This window comes from Danio rerio, chromosome 3 (assembly GCF_049306965.1).
Source record: "Danio rerio strain Tuebingen ecotype United States chromosome 3, GRCz12tu, whole genome shotgun sequence".
Classification (NCBI taxonomy): Eukaryota; Metazoa; Chordata; class Actinopteri; order Cypriniformes; family Danionidae; genus Danio; species Danio rerio.
Genome location: NC_133178.1, coordinates 32,248,006 through 32,269,379, shown reverse-complemented (window position 1 = coordinate 32,269,379; position 21,374 = coordinate 32,248,006). Strand labels below are relative to the sequence as shown.

Genomic DNA, 21,374 nt, shown 5'->3' with positions numbered 1-21,374 from the left:
CACTTGTGAAGACGCATCAGCAAACGGCTCATTTTACCCCACTTCTTTTTTTATATCAGGAGAAGGAGCAGAGGCCTCTGAAGGAGGGAGTTCAGGACATGCTGGTGAAACATCACCTCTTCAGCTGGGACATCGACGGCTAAACCGCCACACACATCCCCACATCACTCTCCAGCTGCAGAAAAACAGGGCTCACATGCCAAGCTCATCTTCATTTCACGTACTGCTTAATGTCAGATGGCTGAACTGGTGAGTGTTTGTGAGTCTTGCCACAGTGGTTGACTTTTTGTCACTCTTTCAAGAGTCTTTCTGTACAAAGGAGATTCTGTACACAGAATCCAACTACAGAACGGGCCTGCAAGAACTTCCTCTCCTCTGAAGCTCAATAATTGTTGCACCATTCGGGTAAATGAATGAATGAATGCTGGATTTTCACATTTCTGTCCATTTACTCTCAAATAGTTCTGACTGCCAGTGTTTCTGGATTATTTAGAGGGTGAGATTTGGGTCAACATCCTGTAGGATTGTTTTGAGAAGCTGTTTTAATGTCTGAATGATCACGCATGTACAATCAGAGGGTTAAACACGTCAAGTCAAACACATTTTCATAATTTAGCTCTGCAATCTCTAATAGTCTTCACTTTGTTCAAGATGGTCTCCGAAATTCTGTTCTCAAATCTGTTTTCCACCATGTTTTAACATAAGATTTCACTTGCAACAAACTATTTTGACAGGACCAATGAATTGATGGAGATATGACTGTATGTAGCTCAGACTGCAGCATTAAAACACTTGATTGGCCTCTTTTTGGGCCTTGAAGAACATCCCTGATTCATTGTTATTGGTGTGCAGTGAATCAGCTTTGTGTGATCTATCTTGTTTTTTTCTTATAAACCACATGAAGTATAAAGAAAACTGATATTTAGCATTTTTGAGATGTCGACTTGCTAAAGGTATTGTAATGGCCATGTTCAGCGCTGCATTACTGATTCCTAATGAATCGCTCTGATATCTAGAAGTCTTCTACAATGAAACAAGAGCCTACAGACACCATCAGATGGAGCAGTGAATTAAAGGAAAACATCCATTTCATAGTTCTTGTAACTGGTAAACATGGTTATCCAGAACCGAAAAATAGTCTGTAATGGTTGAGCATGATCGTCACATGGGGCTTTAGGTCATATCCACGATCACTGAGAATAATGTGTACTTAATAAAAATCTATATCTGTAAGAGTTATGGTGCTCTTGTCTTTATTATGAGGTACTTTACGGGCTTTTATGTTTGCTTCATGAAACTGAGTAGTGTAGAGACCTTGTCGCTTTACTACAGGATTAAAGCAAAATGACAATAAAAAAAATACAAGATCACAATGATTTTATAAAAACGTATTAATTGTCAGAGCTCAATGCTAAGGATTTTTTTTTCGAGGTCCAGAGGGATATTGAACACAAGTAGAAATAAGAAAACCAGGATAACAGAAAAAGCGCAGCTTCAGCTAGTTTAATCTGTGCAATCTGGCTTATTCTATTGCACATTTGCTGAGACAGGATTACAACCTGCTGCCGCTTAGCCAAGCTCAGTGTAGATAGTTGAGATGAGTGCATGTTCACAGGATTCTGAGACCACAGGATTGATCAATGACGCAACAATGAATAAATCCTGATGCAAACCAATCAGGTGATGAGTTTAAAATTTTTTTTTAAAACATGCCGCCGTGCCCACCAACTCCCATTAGTTAGCAAGCATTTTTTTTGGTTTTAAAAGATGTCTAAATGTAGTCGTATTGGCCAAAACAAGACTAAATTTGGGCTTTCAGTGAAAGCCTAATAGACGTCTATGAATAGGCCTAAACTAGACTAGTCATCAAATAAACAGCCATGTACTTGAGCGACAGCTTCTAACAATGGAACGATGTGAACAAATCAACAGAATCTATCATAAATGTGATCACACACTTAAAAAAATATGTTGGCTTTTATTAATCCAATGTTGGGTCAAATATGGACAAATTCAATCTTTTAAAAATTTCATTTAAAATACATTTTTAACAAAGCTGTTGTTTTTTTTTTTTTTTTTTTTTGCAGTGGACGTGCAAGTCATGTACAGGAAATGTATCATTAATTGCAAACACTTTAACATTATGCACATCTACTTTATCTGTCTGTGTAATCTTTCTCATTTTTTAAGTAATTGCTTTTATTGTACTTGTAAAAACCTGTTATCTCATATATATATATATATATATATATATATATATATATATATATATATATATCCTTATATATAAAAGTGCAGCTAATATATTAGAATGTATAATATATATACACGTGTGTAATGGTTTAAAAATGACTTCAGTGGTCAAAGTGGCTAGGTTATAAATGTGTAAAAGATAATCTTAAGTTTGCCGAGACTAACGTGATTTTGTCAAGTCTTAATGAATGAATTATTTGAAATAATATCAATGAATCACGCTGACCTACAAGTATATTAAATTGCTATAGTACATCAGAGATATGGACTTATTCCACAAGTGTTTTCTTTTTCTCAAAACAAGCCTTTAGTCATTGACCCCTGAATTAAATGACGTTAAAACTGTTCAGAAAGTCTAGCAGAGACAAAACCAAACACTTCTGAAATTCTCAACATCTGTTTATTTGTATATTGTTTGTGGAAAGTGAGTTTCACGACATGTAAATGCAGAGAATGGTCCAGCTGATCAAATATCCTGAAAGGAGCAAATACTAAAGTACTTGGTAGAGCAGCTAAACCATCTGAAACGATTTACAGCACATGTTCTGGAGGCCGTTCATCTCATTTTATTTCCTAATTCAAAAACAGCTGGCACTATTTTGAAAAGGTTCCCCATTATGAACAATTAGGGGAAAGAAAACTGAACAAATGGTTGAATTTGAAATATCTTATTAAAACTGTTAAATATATTGGCAGAACTTGAGCCAAGTGTATCAGGCACACTTGAGTAAATTTCTCAGCTTAAACAAAGATTTGAGGAGCTCTAAATATATTGTAATTAGCATTAATAGTTTAATTAGATAAAGTTTTTTTTTAATTGCCAATTCTCATTTCACACAAAACTAGCTGCCAACAAACTTCACAATCAGTGTCCCATTAGCTTCAGCTCATAAAAACCTAGCAAAAGCATGTGAAACGGTCCAGCTCTAATCATCATGGTCCACAATGAAAACACTAGCTCCAATGAAAAGCGGTTGAGTGACGAGGCTTGTTAATAATCCCTTTAAAACAGCTACATGAGTTTTACATCATTCCAATGAAATTACCTTCAAAAATAACAGTTGAGCAAGTATATGATGTGTTCAGCAAGAAGAAACGGACGTAAAGTTTATCCTTCAAGTCGACATTTACAGCCAAAACAGAGCCACCATGCAGTAAATCGGTCCTATAGTCTCAATATCTACGGTATATACAGTCTACGGACACACGCACGTCTTAAAATAAGTTAAAATAGATAAAAAGGGCGTGCGTGTGCTGGTTCTGTGAACGGTTGAGCCTGGTCACTGGAGTGCTGTGGTCCGTGTGGGTTGCTAAAAGGCATGAGTAAAAGATGGATGGATGGATAGATGGCCAACTGGACTCTTGAGTTTAACATCCACCGACGGCACCGGCGAGGGTCACTGTGGAGTTGCTCTGAGGTTTGCCTTTGTGCCGCTGACCTCCTCGTCTTCTGCCTCCAGACTTTGGCTTCAGGAACAAAAGAGGAAAGAAGTTGACTAAGATGATTGTAGACTTCTGAACTTCACATCTGATCCTGACCGCTTGTTTTTAAATTTTTTTATTTTATTTGTTTATTTATTTTTGCTGTACCTATGCAGGAGTTTTGCAAATAAATTGACAACATTGTCGTTTTATGATTGTTTTGTATTTTGGTAATGTATTTTTATTTTGATGCCATGTTTTCACCCATTTTAATTGATTTTGGACAACACATTACCAACGTTTTGACTAGAATTGACTAGATTTTGTTAATGAAATCAATTTAATAACAGATTTTTTCCATTATATCATGTGTTTTCTTATTTTGTACAATTGGTTTCTTATGGAAGAGGGAGAATGCTCTAAATTTCAATATTTTTATTTAAAATTTTGAAGGAATATTATCTGATTTTCAACTAAAACTATTAAGAGTAGAAAAAAAGAATGCAATAGTAATACAATAATATTTAGCTGCAGACCCACACACACACGTTTCAGGCACACACAATCCAGCTCACATGATAAAGGCGAACCATAAATGGTGTATATATATATGTAGTGTATACTATTTCACAAATATGGTCGACTGAGCAGTTTTCAATCAGTCATTATTTATCTGACAGAGTCAATATAGCAGGTACTCATTTGCTGACCTTGCTGAAACATTCTTCAGAGATATATAAATGATCTAACTGGACATCTAAACCTATTAATTTATATAATAGAGTCATTGTAATTAGGGAAATAATAGCAAGTTAATATGTATAGGTCACAATAGATCTTTACATGTGATACAAATCTTTTTTTTTTTTTTGATAAAAATGTATTACACTATATTAGTATTTTACTCCAGCGATTGAATAGCATTTATTTGCTTTAATTTCTAATAACTATTTTATTATGATTTCCCACATTAAATAGTAAATAAATTATAGTAAGTAATATTTTGTCTTTAAAACATTAAGTACTGGTAATTTGTCATAATTATAGTTGCAACAAATATATATATATATATATATATATATATATATATATATATATATATATATATATATATATACATACATACACACACACACACACTATATTATATATTACTAACAGTTTAAATTAGTTTATAACTTTATTAATTTTAAATAATTTACTATAGTAATTCATTTTATTGTGATATTGTTTATTTTTTTATATTTTTACTACAAAACGATTATGTATGCATGTATGACAACATTAAGATCCTGAATTAGTGTATTAACACTTAATCCGACAATAAAACAGTCTAATATGTTTGTGTAAGTGTATACGTATATAAAGTCATAAGGGTTTTTAACTATTTTTATTTACATACACAATTTTACACAAATTTACACAATTCAAATTCCAAAACTGCACAATGTTAAAATGATTGTTACGATATAAGAATGAAATAATGACTCAAATGGGAAACCATAAACTGTTTACAATACAATGAATTGTGATCATAGCACGGACGGTCTGGATCGCCATATTTGTGAAATTCAGTAGGTGGCGATAAATCTCCTTAGGAGTTATTCATCATTTAACAAGAAAAAAATAGAAGACTGATCCATCATTAACCATATATAGTTCACCCCTGCCTAGATCATGTGTGCTAGATTGTGTGTGCTTGAGGGTCTGCAGCTAGATATATCTCTAGAAATTAGCAGAATAACTAGTCCATGAACAGTTCATTAGTATTAATCAATTTGCAAATAAATTACACAAGAAGTTTAGAATTTTGCCTGGTTGAATTCTTGACCGATGATTTAAAATAACTGAAATATTGTTAAAATGTTGAGCGCAGAACTTAGAAATTCCTAAAACTATGGATTGTTCACCTGCCCCCCAAAAATGTGTTCTATTAATCAATCATTTATTCTCCCTCATGTGGCTTCAACCCTTCTTAAACCTTTTTTCTGTTGAATAAAAGATATTTTGAAGACAAATCAATGGGTGCATACCAGCATTTTTCAAAATATCCTCTTTTGTGTTCAGCAGAAAACTCAGATAGGTTTTGAACAAGTAGGGGAAGAGAAAATAACATTTCTTTAAATTATTCTGCTAAAAACTGATTTTAAGCGTCAGTATTTATCTTTAAAACACCAAAACCTAAAATTGAACAAAAAAAGGTATATCTAAAAGGTCTAAAACTCAACCATTAAACAAAATTAACACAATTCAAAACCTCTTGTTTTGTGGACAAGAAATGTGTCATTTCCTGACCAATCATCTCTCGTTGTCTTCAGCAACCATATTAATGCCTCAGAAGAGCTTCTGTCTAAAATGTCAGTCATTATTATTTGGTTGACTCTTATCAGAACAGCTCACAGGCATTCTAGGCATGACTTCTTAAATGCACAGCATATTTATAGCCTTTTGGAGGGAAAACTGCAAACCAGCCTGTATTAAACCAGCCACTCTTTTGCACTCATTTCCATTTTCACTCATTTCCATGCAAATCTTTTGAAACCATCAAGAGCATATAAACAGCACAGCTCCAGTGAGGGGGGTTAGCAGTGTTGGAAATGAGCGAGTCCCTTGTTTCCCTTGTTTTACCTTGTTCTCTTTGTTTTGAGGGTCCTCCTCCATTTCTGTCTGAAGCAGTAAGTTGAAAACAAAAAAGGTAAACGAAAGCAAAACAAAGCGTTTCATGGGGAAATAAAGGAAGAAAGAATGGAGCAAAACAACGGGTGAAGAAAAAGGAAATATTCGAAATTTGCGTGAAACAAAATTGAAACGGGTGGAATGAGGAGAGAAAGTGACAGAGAGGTATTAGACTGGACAGATCAGACAAAGCAGAGCAGGAAAGCAATGCTCTTAAACACATTGATCTGGTCAAGATTACCTGTTGTGGTGTGTTCTGAGCGGCAGGCGGTGCTGTGCTTACGGCCTCCTCACTGGACGGGGCTCCTCCATCCTCTCTTCTAGCCGGGGTTTTCTTTGTTGACTGCATCTTAATTTGAGGAGGTTTGGAGTTTGATGGCTGATTATTTGTTGACAGGAGTAACTACAAGCCAAGAAACTAAACGTCATTTAAACTATTTTAAATAATAAAAAACTAAATAAGAAAATTAAAATGAAACTTTTTTTTTCAGGGTTTTTATCTGCAGCTTTCCCCAAGTTAAATTTAAGACATTTTAAGTCATTTTTAAGACCATCATGAATGAAATTTTAGACTAATAAAGGGCTAAAGAGGAAGGAATTTTTCAAATGGCCCAGATGAAAAAGATTAGCATATTTGCCCTATCAAAAAATGCTTTAAATACATTTAATAATACAATAATACATTAATAATAAAAAAATTATAATATTTTAGATATTTCCTACACTCTTTTATACAATATTTTAAATATTGTGTAAAATCAAGATCTACTTATATGCATACACTTTTTTTCCAACATAAATTCTTTAAATAAAATTTAAAAAAAAAATGTAAACAAACTATAATAAACTAAATAGATGCACAACAATCTGTCCAAGTCAGTGTCCTCAGCAGTAAATACATGGAGCACTTTTAAACAAGTGTTATTGTAAGGAAAATAATTAACCCATTATGGTAAATTGAGTTTAAAATGACCTTTTGAAATAATAAGTTTAAAGTTTCATTGAGTTGGATTGTTGGTGATTGCATGAGTTTTGGCCAGGTTGGATATCAATGTACAAAGAGAAATTAAGACCTTTGAAAAAAGATTTAAGACCTACAACTTAATATTTTCAGTAAGTTTAAGACTTTTTAAGGCCTTAAATTTGGATTTTGAGATTTAAGACTTTAAGACCCGCAGAAACCCTGTATTTTTAGCATGGTTTGGTTTAGTATGTCTCACCTTTGTGGGCTTTTCCACTACGTTCCGTATCTAGCACCTGGTCATTTGTTTTTCGTACCACTTTGGACGAGGTTTTAAACGAGCCGTAGCATTACCAATACACACACTGCTGATCACAGAGACACATTTAATAGTCAGCAGCACTCACTGCTCTATTGTTGGTTAAACGAAATAGCTTTTCCGAACCACACCATGCAGCAAAAAAGCAGCTTTAAATAACTCTTCCAAAAACGTAACGTTGCTTTATAATTTAAAGTCCCCATGAACCAGAAGCTGCAACCCTTATTCTTTTATATGGTCATTCAGTTCCTAGAGAAACAGAAAATGATATGACAAAACAGTGGGCATAGATTGTTTTTGTATTGTGAGCTGAATGATGTAGTAAGGTAGGAATTTCATTCAGAAAGATCAGGGTAAGGGTTTAAGGAGAGCTACTACAACCTAACAGACACCTCCTCCTCATCCTCATTTCTGTTTGTTGTCAAAACTGACAATTGGAGCAGCATAAATAAATATGTTAGCCACGGCCATTTGCTAAGACGTACGTAGTCTGACAATTTAACTGAAAATAAACAGGAAGGGCGTTTTCCGATTTTAATTGAAGATTTGAAGGGCAAACATTATTTTTTCTTATAAAAATGCATAGATGAATTGTACTAGCAATGAGAGCTGACTAAATCATATGATTATCATTTTGATTTCTTGGGAACTTTAAGTAAAAATGATTGCACAATCAAATGAATTTAAAAATGCCTACAGAGAAACATGAAACTGCCTAATGTAAAACCAAGCAAACAGATCTACAAAAGGAATCTCAAGTTGAGGGGAATCATTCACCCAAACATGAAAATGTCCTGATTATTTATTCCAAGACACCCATGACTCTTTCTTCAGCTGAAAGAAAATTTGAAGATTCAGGTTTTAAAAGAATAGGCTGCACTATTTTTTTCCATCTAATGCAAGTGAACAGGGCTCAGTTTAGACAATCCTTGAAGGTCCAAATGTACTTTCTAAGAAGCGTTAAGTAATCAGTTACAAGTAAAATAAATATAATGGTTTGCTTTTTACCTGACAATTGCAATGCCAAATATTTCACACAGAAATAAAAATGCTTGGTTCAGCTGGTGGTTCACCTGTGATAATATGAAGCTCCAAGGACACTTTTGCACACTAAAAAAAACAAAAGTTTGTCTTGGTCTTCTCTTTTCCTACATGTCAGAATACCCATTTTTTACAGGCAGTATGGCATATTACCATTAGAGTAAGCAGCGCAATACATGGGTGTTATATTACCCACAATAAACACACACTGATCTGACACCGAAAACATAGGTGAACAAACTCATCTTTGCTGATTTTTTGGTGCACAAATGTATTCTTGGAGCATCACAAAATTACAGTTGGACTAGTGAAGTCACATGCAATGTTTTGACATTTTTCGTTCGTTTTCTCTACTTTAAATATCGCAGGGCCAGACAGAATCTGCAGACATTTTTAGCTATTCTGCTGACAATTTTGTAAAAAATCTGCAGATTTATGCGGAATGATTTTGGGAGTATCGTAACGAAATATATAAATAAAAAAAAACAGTTTTTTTTACTTTTATTTAATGTTTACAAAGTGCCTCATATAATACATCCACTTAAGGCCAGAAAATATTACTACACAAACTGTATTGTAAATAAATCATAGGAACACTTTCATATCAGTCAATATTATTACTGAATTAATTTAAAAACTGAAAAAATATAAATTTACACACATTTACACAAGTAAATAAATAGACTCGATGATGGGCTAAAAATCTGGGGAATTCTGTGTGGGTCTACTCATGACCCTTGCTGTCTATGTAGGATGAGAGAGTTCTCAGATTTAGTCAAAAAAAATCTTAATTTGTATTTTTAAGAAGACTCAGGGGATTGGAACAATATGATAGTGAGGAATTCAGAACAGAAATTTCATTTTGGGTGAACCGTTTTACTTTGTTTTGCTCATTTATGTCTTAAGACTCTCATAGAGCCGGCAGCTTTTGACTTTTTCCATTTGCATTTATCAATCACTAAAGATCATTATTCTAGCTAAAAATCTTCTTTAAAATGTTCTACTTAAAAGAAAAACAGCCCCAAACTGAATGGCCTCAGGGCGAATAAACAAACAGAATTTTTTAGGTGAATTGTCCTTTATAATATCTTTTCTGCTAAAGAAAGAAATGGCCTGCAGCTAAATTAATAATTAAAAAGTGTTCAGTTTTGGAAGAACCTTTTCTAAAACTTTCTTAAATAATCTTAAATAATACCAACAACAACCTGACATTTAATTCTCATCTTCTTGCTGATATCTTTAAAAATCCTAAAACGGTGTATTTGGATGTGACCAACACCCTCAGTGGTCTTATGCCCAGTGAAGCTGACCTTAGTGATGGTGCCCACAGCTTTGGTTCTTCCCTCTCTGAAGACGAGCCTCTGGTCTGTGTGCAGGTACTCTGGGGTCTTAATGAAGCGGAAGTGTACGGTAGCCTTGTCTCCTGTGCGTAAGCAGTCTCTGGTCATAGACAGGATAGTGGCTGTCTGCCTTATGCTACCGCAGTGCACTATGGGAAGGGAGAGAAATGGAAAAAATCTAAATAAATCTCATATATTTGTATTCAACAGTTATCAAGGGTGAGCATATCTCTCACCCATTGCTTGATATCTAGGTGAGATGGTTGTCGGGTGATGTAAAACTAGTATCTCCGCCTCAAACTCCCAGTATGCCTGTGGGTTTAATCTTGGCGACACCATGACCATTCCTTTCCTTATTGAAGAGCGCTTGATCTAAAGGTGAGGCAGATAAAGAGAGACAAATAAGTACAGTTCATCAACTAATGACTCCTCTTTAAGGGATAGTTCATAGATAGATGACAATTGTGTCATCATTTAATCACAATCCACTTTTTCTTTCCAGTTTTTGAAGAACGCTGAAAACCAGTCACTGATTTCCATGCTGTTTTTCCCCCTTACTATGGTAATCAGTGAATGACTAGCAGTTTCCAATGTTCTTCAAAATACCTCCTTTGTTTTCAATGGAGAAAAGAAACTCCTAAAAGTTAAGAACCATTTAGGTGTGAGTTAATCCTAATTTCTGTTACAATTAAAGATTGAATTAAAAAGGAATGAGTTGACAATTTAAACAATTCTCTGAGTGAGTGTAATGCAGAGTAAATTGTTTGCAACCAATTCGCTTAGGGATATTAATGTTCCAGTTATGCTTGATTCATAAATGAGCCAGGATTAGTTGTTAAATAAATGATAAAGATTCACAACATGGTCTCTCCCACTGGCCACTTATGGGCAGGCTGTGTTAAAGTGCAGCCACACCTGAACTCTACAGACGCTGTACAGGCGTTATATGACATCACACATGACAAGAGTGCTAAAAAAAAATAAATTACAAAATCTACCAAAAAAAAAAAAAAAAAAAACTATTCTCATTTCATCAGAAGTGGAGAGCCTTGCAGTATCTCTGGGGAGCTCTAAACAGCATGGACCATTAGAAATTAGAAACGCCTCAAGTAAGTAATTAAAAGAATGGGGGAAATGCTCAATTTTATTTATTTATTTTTTATATAAATTATTCAAAAAAGGCAGCACGTGGTGCAGTAGGAAGCGCTGTTGCCTCGCATCAAGTTCACTGGTTTGAACTTCGGTTAGGTCAGTTGGCATTTTTGTGTGGAGTTTGCATGTTCTCATTGTGTTCGCGTGGGTTTCCTCCAGGTGCTCCGCTTTCCCCCACAAGTCCAAAGACATGCGCTATAGGTGAATTGGATAAGCTAAAAATCATACATAGAGTATGTGTATGAATGGGAGTGTATGGGTGTTTCCCAGTAAAGGGTTGCAACTAGAAGGGCTTTCACTGCGTAAAACGTGCTGGATAAGTTGCCGGTTCATTCCACTGTGCCGACCCCAGGTTAATAAAGCTAAGACTAAGTCAAAAAGAAAATGAATGAATGGTGTTAATAATAATAATAATAATTCCTAACATTTATATAGCGCTTTTCTGGGCACTCAAAGCGCTTTACACACAATGGGGGGAATCTCCTCATCCACCACCAGTGTGCAGCATCCACCTGGATGACGCGACGGCAGCCATTTTGCGCCAGACCCCACACCACACACCAGCTGATTGGTGGAGAGGAGACAGCGATGAAGCCAATTGGAATATGGGGATGGTTAGGAGGCCAAGATGGACAAAGGCCAGTGGGCAGATTTGGCCTGGATGCCGGGGTTAAACCCCTACTCTTTTCGAAGGACATCCTGGGATTTTTAACGACCACAGAGAGTCGGGACCTCGGTTTAACGTCTCATCCGAAAGACGGCGCTCACTGAGCAGTATTGGGCGCCCCCTGCTGGCCTCACTAACACCACTTCCGGCAGCAACCTAGCTTTCCCATGTGGTCTTCCATCCAGGTACTGACCGGGCGCAGCCCTGCTTAGCTTCAGTGGGCGACCATGTGAGAGTTGCAGAGAGCTAGCTGCCAGATAAAAAACATTATCCGCACAAAAGCTAAAAAGCTTTATGAACCTTTTGCTGATGGTGATGAATGTTTGTGCCTGACGTGATCTTTGGTTTCATTTTACAACAATTTACTTATTTTTCTACAAAAGTTTTAACTTTGAGAGGGTTTAAACAAGAAAGAAAAGTGTGAAAATGTTAGTGCCTATTTGAGAAAAGTGTATAAAGTGTGTGGTGAGGGGTTTTACAGCCTTAAAACATCTATAATTGTCAAAAATAAAGCGGACTACTTTGCCGATTTCGACTATTGTGAATTTTACAATAGTCAATTTTTGTAATTACAATTTTACAACATAACTCCCGCAAATAACGAGGGACCACTGTATATTGAGGTGTAGAGGTACTGAACAGTTCACTATTATTTTGAGTATTGTGGCATCCCTAATATTTAGCCTGTATCCCACTCCACATACCTTTTTCAGAGCAAAAGAGGCGGTCTGTCCACCGCGGACCTCTTTTACAGGCATCCTCTTGCGGTGAATGGATTTGACAGTGATGGAGAGAAAAGCACCCAGCGGGTCTGGCCCAAGAAGCAAAGTGTCGTTGAGTCGAATCAGCCCTCGTAGCGTAGTTCCAGATACTACCGTTCCTACACCCTACCAAATAAAAAAAATCCAAAAATCAGACTTTCAAAAAAAAGGGAGCAATACAAATACATGGTCAGAGATGGCTTTCCTGCTTACTGGTACTGAATATGTGTCGTCTATCTGAAATTCAGCAGGCTCGTGGTCTTTGAATGAGCTTCTGGAGGACAGCAGGTTCAGGAACATCTTTAGTAGGTCCATGTTCTCTCCTGTGACGTTAGAGATCTGGAAGATTGGACATATTCTGCAAAACAAACAAATATTGATGTGAACGCGTCAACAACTGTGTTAAACTTCAGCAGGTAGTGCAGTACCTCTCAGAGCTGAAGTTGGACGCTGTGACGATGACATCATCTTTGTTCTGAACTAGGACAGGGATCTTTCTGCAGCCTGGAGACTTCAATATCTTTTGGAGAAGCTTCAGGGTTTCTGAAAAGACAGCATTACATTTATTAGCATGGCCCTGCTTACATCTTTTTATACATTTATGATCGGTTGAACAATAGCTTTGCATGGACTGACCTTGAAGTATATTAGCAGGACACATGTCAATCTTAGTAACCACTACAAACACAGGAACGTTGAGGGCCAATGCCAAACCCAGGTGCTCTTTGGTCATGCCAACAATTCCTGCGTTACTTCCAATCTGTAAAAGAGAAAGATTTTTTTTATTTAAGATGTCAAAAATTACTTCCAAACTTAATACTGCCACAAAGTGTGGTCACATTTAAAGGGATGGTTCTCTCTAAAAATGTCAATTCTGCGATCATTTACTCATCCTCCAATTATTCCAAAGCAGCTAGTTTTTTTCCTTGTTTGAACACAAAGCAAGATATAATGAAGAATGCCTTTTTTTCTTGTTCCTTCTAAGGATGTCAATGGCTTTTTTCCATGATTACTCAGAATAGATTGCTTTGTGTTCAAAAGAAGGAAACATTTCATAAAGATTTAGAACCAATGGATTAAGCTGTGCATCCACCAAAGCCTTTTAACAAGCAAAGATTGGCAGCTCTGTTATGAAACAGCCAATGGTTTCTTTAATGAGGCTTTTACACTCATACTGGAAGTGTGCACCCAGATTTGTTTGATGTCAGAGGTAATTTCATTTGGATATGGTTAAAGCTGATTTCCAAGTCTAAAGTTCTTCTAAAAAGGTTAATGCAAATGCTGCACTACAATCAGAAGCTAATCTTACAAATATAACCATACTAAAACAAGGAAGTGAGGTGCTATTGCTGCCATATGAACTGATCTAATTATCATTATATTTACAGATTCAGGGTCTACTCACACTATGCCATCCGTACTGTGCCCAGGCCCGTTTCCCAGGTCGTTTGAGAAGTGTGTGCGCGCTGAATCAGGCTCAAGCACGGTTCACTTGGCCGGCCCTGGCCCGGTTGGAAGAGGTGGGCCTGAGCGCGGTACACTTGGGCAAAACACGCCAAAGCCCGAAACTGAAAGCGAGACGTGACTTTAAAGGGACTGTTTCATATGGATTTATTAATCAATCTTACTGTTCAATGAACGCAAACTGCCGTAGTTTATTAAATACGCAAACCCCTCACTGCACGACAGCTGCGCACCTTTAGAAGACCTTCTCATTCCTGCTGCACGAGGGCTTTACGATTGTTTATGAGCGCCAAAAGTGGCGGATCTGTTCGGCGAAATATTTGACTGCGACTGAGCGAGAGCGCTCACTGACCAGCGCAGCATCGATGACGTAAGCGTGCCCAGGCCCGATTGTAGTGTGAGTGTGGGCCGTCGGGGGAGACGGGAGGGAGGACAAGCATGCTTTGGCCCGATTCGAGGCAACTGTACATAGTGTGAGTTCGGCCTCACTTTCCTTGTGATCATGACACGCTGCTAGCAGAAAGAATTTGTATCTCACTACCACACGGTCAATACAAACCGGCTCGTCTCATTCTTTTAAACCTTTGCATTATATCCCTGACACTATATAACTGAAACTAAATTTACTAAATCAAGCATGAGCCAAACAAGCAATGATATTCCCCATTTCTTTTTTTTCTCCTTCCCTGTGTCATTAACTACAAAAGGGATAAACAGCTGTGGTGTGGGGGAAGGTGGAACCTGTCAAAACTCTGGCTTGAACAAATCAAACCTTCTGTAAAGTCACCCTCATTAACAGAAATCCACTTTACCGTTTTGGATTTTGCACATAATCTGACATGATAAACTCAGCATGTCATCTGGTAGAAACAATATATAACAATTTCTTCCCCCATTTTCTCTCTGCGGTGACTGTTGAGGTCATTGAACAACTTCTAAGAATTTTTCTGCAGTTGGTCAATGGTATTTGCCCCACCCCACCTCCACTGTGATTGGACAGCTGAGTGACATTTAAGTGACAGTGATGGTCTCAATTTTTAGTCGAAAAATATGTAGCACTCCCATAGAAAAAGTGAATGAAAAATACATACATATTCTTGCCTCATATTTGGTGTGAATCTTTTTTGTTCATCAAAATTAAAAGAGCATAATTCAGTGTGTTATATAAAATTTAAAAAGCATAATAGAGTCTGCGGAGCTACTAGTCGAATTGAGAAAAAAAAAGACACAAAAAGCTGTCATTATCACAGCAGGATTATCTTGATGTCATGCTCAATTGATTAAAAATGATTACTTAAAACTGATTTTTGTCTATCATAGTAAACTGCGACCTGCTGTGTGAAACCACATGATGGAGGTTTACTAAAACTGGCTCAGCCTTACTATAGTAGGGTACTATACTTCTAGTATCAATCTGCGGTCACACTAGAGTTTGAGCTTGCGAAATCCTGTCTTACAGCACTGTGAAATGGGGCAGTATTGAACAAGATGATTAGACGTTTAAAAAAAAAATGCGATTGGTTTATGTTTTAAATTTATGTCCAAAGAGGTCATGTTTTGATCCTCGGTTGGTTTACACCATCAAGTGATACAATTTCGCAGGTCAGAGTTCACAAAGCTTGAACTTTGCAAGGCAACATTGCAACATTCATGTGCGTATGAATGAAGGTCTACAGGGAGAAAAGTCCAGTGTGACCGTAGCTTCGGTACTACTATAGTACTACATATTTGAATTTCCTGTAACTTCAAACTGCTTGGTTTGAGAGTGACTTGCTTACCATCAGCATGCAGAAATCTGGCAGATGACCAGTCATTCCAAACACAGTCGTCTTCAGGTACTTCTCATGGCCAGCAAGGTCAATAAATGTAATGACTTTAGAAGACTTCTCGCAGATCTTGGTCCAATCCAGGCTGCCTCCGTGACTGTCTGGTTTGTTGACTACCTGGCCTTCCTGATCAAATCCTAGGATGTCATTGCCCACACTGCTGGTGCGGCCACTCTCCATTTCGTGCTTGTGCCTGAAGAGCTTCTGTCGCGCAAAGCCACGGCCATTATCCAACTCTCCATGAGTCAGCACACCCAGAAGAGTGCTCTTACCGGCATCCACATTCCCCACTACAGCCACCCTGAGAAGAACAACAGCACTAATGTGAGCTACTCATACAAAATGACTACAGTTAAAAAGGTAAAAGCTTCTGATTGAACTTAGAACATACATTAAATATGATCCTGAATAATATAATGTAGCAAGTCATACACTACCAATTAAAGATTTGGAGTTGTTTTGAAAAAAAAAAAAAGCCTCTCAAGCTCATTGTAGCAGCATTTATTGGACAAGGCAATGAAATACAGCATCAACTTTCATGTTATGACATTACAATTTAACATCTTTTCTGTTTTAATTCATTTTAAAATGTCATTTTCTCCTGCAATTGTTAAGCTGATTTTTTAGCATCATTACTCTAGACCCCAGTCTCACAATCTTTCAGATATCACTACAATATGCTGATCCTTGAGAAATTAAGAATTATTCAAGAAGTTAAGTTGTCATTGTCAAACAGATATGCTGTTTAATATTTTTGCAAAAAAAAAAACAATTAACTGAAAAGAGAAACGTATTTGATTTATTTTATAACATTTTAAATGTTTCAGTCATATTTGATCAGCTTAACGTGTCCTTATTTGATACAATTTTTATTTTAAAAACAGATTTTTAAAAAATGTAAAATATCTTACTAACCCCAAACCTTTGCACAGAAGTGTACTTTATCATATTATTCCGTTTGTTTACAGATAACATTTACTGTATGGAAGAGAGCAGCATGGGAATTCTGCTAAACATCTTTTTTATTTCACATGTCTTGAGAAGAAGTGTAAATGAAAATGAAGTGGATTGTGCCTTTATATGCAAAAATTTTTTTAAAAACTACTTTCCCTATTGACATCACTCACCTAACTTCTAAAAAGTCTGCTTCTCCTACCCGGCGACGAATCAGATAATCTCTGACCTGGCCGCCAGCCTCAGTGCGCTCTCTCAACAAGATGAGGTCCGCCTCGATCTGCTCACACATGGACCTCACTGTGGCCACAGACGCTTGCATGTCACTCTCATTCAATCCATAGTCTCCTCCATCTGAAAGAGCAAAAGACAAGCTGATGAGCATTAAAAAAATAAATAAAAGGCTACATCGAGTCTCATAGGGGCTCATTGCATTTTCTTACCTGAACCCACCCCCAAAACATAGATTGTCTCCCCGCAGCCCTCGTCCATCCTCTCACGCAGCTGCCGTAGTAATAAGTCATACTGTTCACCATTGGGACTGACTAGGGCTAGCTGTGATATATGACAGAAAATAATCTTTTTAAACACACAGTGCTTGTGGAACAACATTCCTGCTGTTTGTTTTATCGTCACCATAAAGACAGTACAAAGGCTCAGCCTGACTCAACATCAGAGTAAAATAACAAAGTCATCACTGGAACTCAGAGAACAGGGTTGCCTGACTTTTACTGCATGTTACATCAGATGATATGAGGACTACACAAGAGATAGCCCAGCAAACAATTTCATGTCTAATAGATGTCTAATAGACATCTAAACGTAGGCAGCTTGTCTAAAACAAGGCTAAACTTGAGCTGTCAGTGAAAATTTAATAGACATCTAACAATAACCCAAAACTAGACTAGACATCAAATAGACAAACTTAAAATGTGTAGTCATTCATTTCTGGTTATTTGATGACTAGACTAGTTTTGGCCTATTCTTAGAAGTCTATTAGATTTTCACTGACAGCCCGAATTTAGCCTTGTTTTTAGCCAAGACGACTATGTTTATACGTCTATTAGATATCTTTTGAAAACAAAAAATGCTCAATGGGAGGGAGCTTCATGCAAAACATTTAGGCAAAAAAAGAGATCCTCCCCTCAGTCTGATGAGAGATAAGAGGGAAGCTGCCACAGCAGAAAACCTGAAGAGTCATCTGTCCCAGTTCCCACATTCATCAAGGTTAAACACTGGTGGATATGCAGACCTTGACTTGCTTATGAGTAGCTGGCATGTCATGCTATGCCCTGTGGTGAAATTATACACATCTACTGAAACTATTTTAGGCAATCTGTTTCTTGTTCTTGTTTAATTCTAATTAATCTCATTTTGGTAGCTCAAGCTCATATTAAAAGAGGCCACATTTATCATGGAATGTTTCTGCTAACTTTTAATTAACACTAGTACTTATTTCTTAGCTATTAACAGTTTTCTAGTAAAGTACAGAAATCAGAGAGTGAAATTTAATGCCTATTAAGACCTTTTTTTAAGACTCTTTTGAAGATATTTGAAGACCTTATAATCACTTTAGGTTCCAACCGGAAACACTGGCGAGATTTCTACTTACAGTAGATTTAAATATTAATGTAAGAAAAAACTAATCCAAAACTAAAACATTATTCATATACTGAATAAAAATCTATTAAATGTAGTTGATTCAGCAGGTGGGCGTTTAGAGAACTGCAGAAATAACAGGGTTGCCTTGATTACTGCAATAAACAAAGCAGCATGATGTCAAATCTAGCAGGATATTATTGATTTCATAAACTACACAGCATCCTGATATTGACTAATTTAATTCAGGCAAACTTTAGCATACAACCATACATTGCATAATCAAAAATGATATAAAATTTAGTACCTTGCAAAATAGCATTTAGGACTTTTTAAAACTTTTTATAGGCCTTAATTAAATTTCTCTACATTGATTTATCAACTGTTAATACTTTTAAGACCCTGCAGACAGCCTGTAGTATATTACTGATCACAAAACACATTAGATTAAAGTAACACATAATTAAAGTAATGATTAATGCTTTTAGGTAATATATCTAACCACTTTTGAATTACTTCTGATCAAACTTTTTTTCAGTCTCCAGAAATTTAGATATAAACTAGCAAACTTTAGTGTCAAACACTAGAAAGCTAATATAAACTATTTAAATAGTTACTAATATTTAAGTGGCAAGTGACAAGAAAAATGAATAACAAGGCACAGTATATAATACAAGTACAGTATAATGTCTAGTACAATCATTTTAATAGCAAAATTATAATACATTTGGTGATTTAGCAAGCAGTAAATATTTATGTTTCCCAGTACTGAGTTGCGGCTGTAAGGGTATTAGCTGTATAAAACATATGCTGAATAAGTAGGTAGTTCATTCCGCTTTGAGGAGCCTTGATGAATAAAGAAAAACGAAGGAAAATGAATGAATGAATGAATGAATGAATGAATGAATGAATGAATGAATGTTTATGCCAATGAACAGGTGGGAAGAGCATTCAAATATATCTAATATTTGAACTTAAGCAACTCTATGTCAAAATGTTTTCATTTATTGCCTGTATTTTAATAATATAGATTAACCTTTAAAAAAGCTGTTAGAGAGATTAAGAAGATGCTATTCACTATATAAGCTTTATTGTTTATAGTTTATCTATTGTGATATCATTAGATCTGTTTCTAATTGTTTAAACTTCAGGACTGTAAATGAAAGTTATCAATCCTCACATCATTTCCTCATTCTGGTCTGTTTATCTCTGTCGACCTCCTGCTGAAGGGAAATCCCTGTGTTGCGTTGATATTTCATCAGATGTTGTGTTGTCAGGTTGTCACCTCTTCAATCACCAATAACGTCCGTCTTTCATTCATTGCTTTTAATGCAGATTTTCAACCCAAACACAGCTTTTGCTTTATAGCTAACCCCCACACAGATTAATAAACCAGAAAGTCACATTTAAATACAACACTTCGACTGATAAATTAGCTACAGACGATAAGAAATATGATAAAAACATAGCCGGGTTAGCTTTGGTTAGGTTGCCAGCTGCAAGCACTCCGTGGACAGCACGTAAAATCGTGAAAATGTCAAAATGTTATGCGCATTAGAGAACAGGATTAAAGCAGTCACCTCAGTATTTCAACGTACTGTCATGTTATTATGATGCAATTTTAGTAAACTCGCGAATTGACTGCGACTAAGCGGACTCTGTTTGAGGCCTACCTTGCTGGAGAAGTCGATGCCGAGATCCACGGTCTCGCCGTTGAACATGTCCCCGTCATCGAAGCAATCCGACTCGTCATCATCGCCGCATCCCCGACCTGGAGCGAACATGCTAGCGGGAACAACAGACTCTGGTAGCCCCATGGCCCCAGGATTAAAAACAGGATCCGTCGTTGTTAACGATGCCATCTCTCGGGCAGCGGCTATTAAAATTTAGCTTAAACAACTTTAAAACGATGCGACTTTTGGGGGAACAATTGTAAGCTGATACAGCACAAACACATTCAGACTGTAACGCCGCTCACCGCTAGGTTAAAACCTGCTGCGTCGAGATAAACAAGTATCGCTACATATTACTGCTATCAGGACAACATGCTAAACAGATAATCGGCTAGACTGAAATCAGACTGATCCTCACTTCGCACATTTACGTGTTTGTTTAAATAAGTTCAGAAAATGAGTCATGAGTGTTTTTCTCCTGCTCATGAATTATTCACCCACATCCTGACCAATCGTTTCCTCCAGAACCGCCTCCATGTGCATTAATAGCCAATGACAAATCGTGGGCGGTGCATATATTTACTTGATTAAAATATAATTGCATAGCAAATGATGCAATCTTTACTTAGCAAGTAGTAAGGTTTGTTTCAGTACACGCTTGAGTAAACAGAAACAGAACAAAATAAAAATAAATAAAAAAATACAATAAAAACTGGCGGAAAATCTATTAAAATTATAATAATGGTGCATATCAGTGGATCACCATACGATTGTATTTAGAACCATGACAGTGAAAACACTTCAGTTGATGCAACTGAGTGAGGTACCAGTGAAATCACGTGCTGGAACAAACATGTAGGATGACTATCTTTAAAAAAAATGTTTCCTGATTATTATGTTACATGTAATCTAACTAAATTAAATTACAAAATGCTTTAGCCAGTATTCTGAGAATAATGTAAACTAATACAAACTTCAGTTATTTCGCCTTTGAAAATGTAGCCTATGTAAATCTAAATCTTTTGAATACCTACTTGTATTAAAAAAACTATTATAAATTAACCTTTAGCGGAATGTACAGGCTACTCAATCTATATGGAAAGCACAGCAAAATATGAAAATAAATATAGACATAATTATGTTTAATAATACACAAACAAAAAAATATATAATTGCAAATCAGTAATAAAAGTCAATAGAAAAAACAGCAATAATATAATTATTGAGCATGAAATTAACCTCTTTGGTCTGATTTTTAACAACACA

The 21,374-nt window shown here is 36.2% G+C and overlaps 2 protein-coding genes across 10 annotated transcripts in view; one reads left to right on the top strand and one right to left on the bottom strand.

The window, feature by feature from the left end:
* Window positions 1–1,233, top strand: part of sgsm3 (small G protein signaling modulator 3) — a 31,412-nt gene extending 30,179 nt beyond the window's left edge. For both annotated transcript variants that reach the window (XM_005164010.6, NM_213330.1), the window contains one exon: window positions 60–1,233. Coding sequence is in view for 1 of the 2 variants with exons in the window: in NM_213330.1 (NP_998495.1) it covers window positions 60–143 (84 nt within the window). In the remaining variant the exon portion in view is untranslated. The remainder of the gene's footprint in view (window positions 1–59) is intronic.
* Window positions 1,234–2,634: 1,401 nt separating this feature from the next.
* On the bottom strand, window positions 2,635–20,524 carry gtpbp1 (GTP binding protein 1). Of its 8 annotated transcripts, none has more exons than XM_005163999.6 (13): window positions 20,109–20,524; window positions 17,280–17,391; window positions 17,010–17,190; window positions 15,835–16,183; window positions 13,229–13,352; window positions 13,021–13,135; window positions 12,806–12,950; window positions 12,536–12,718; window positions 10,249–10,384; window positions 9,983–10,161; window positions 6,593–6,754; window positions 6,304–6,342; window positions 2,635–3,720 (listed from the first exon to the last, which is right to left on the bottom strand). In XM_005163999.6, the coding sequence occupies exons 1-13, from the start codon at window positions 20,295–20,297 to the stop codon at window positions 3,622–3,624; spliced, it is 2,013 nt and encodes a 670-aa protein (XP_005164056.1). In that variant the 5' UTR covers window positions 20,298–20,524; the 3' UTR covers window positions 2,635–3,621.
* Between the last annotated feature and the right edge of the window lie 850 nt (window positions 20,525–21,374).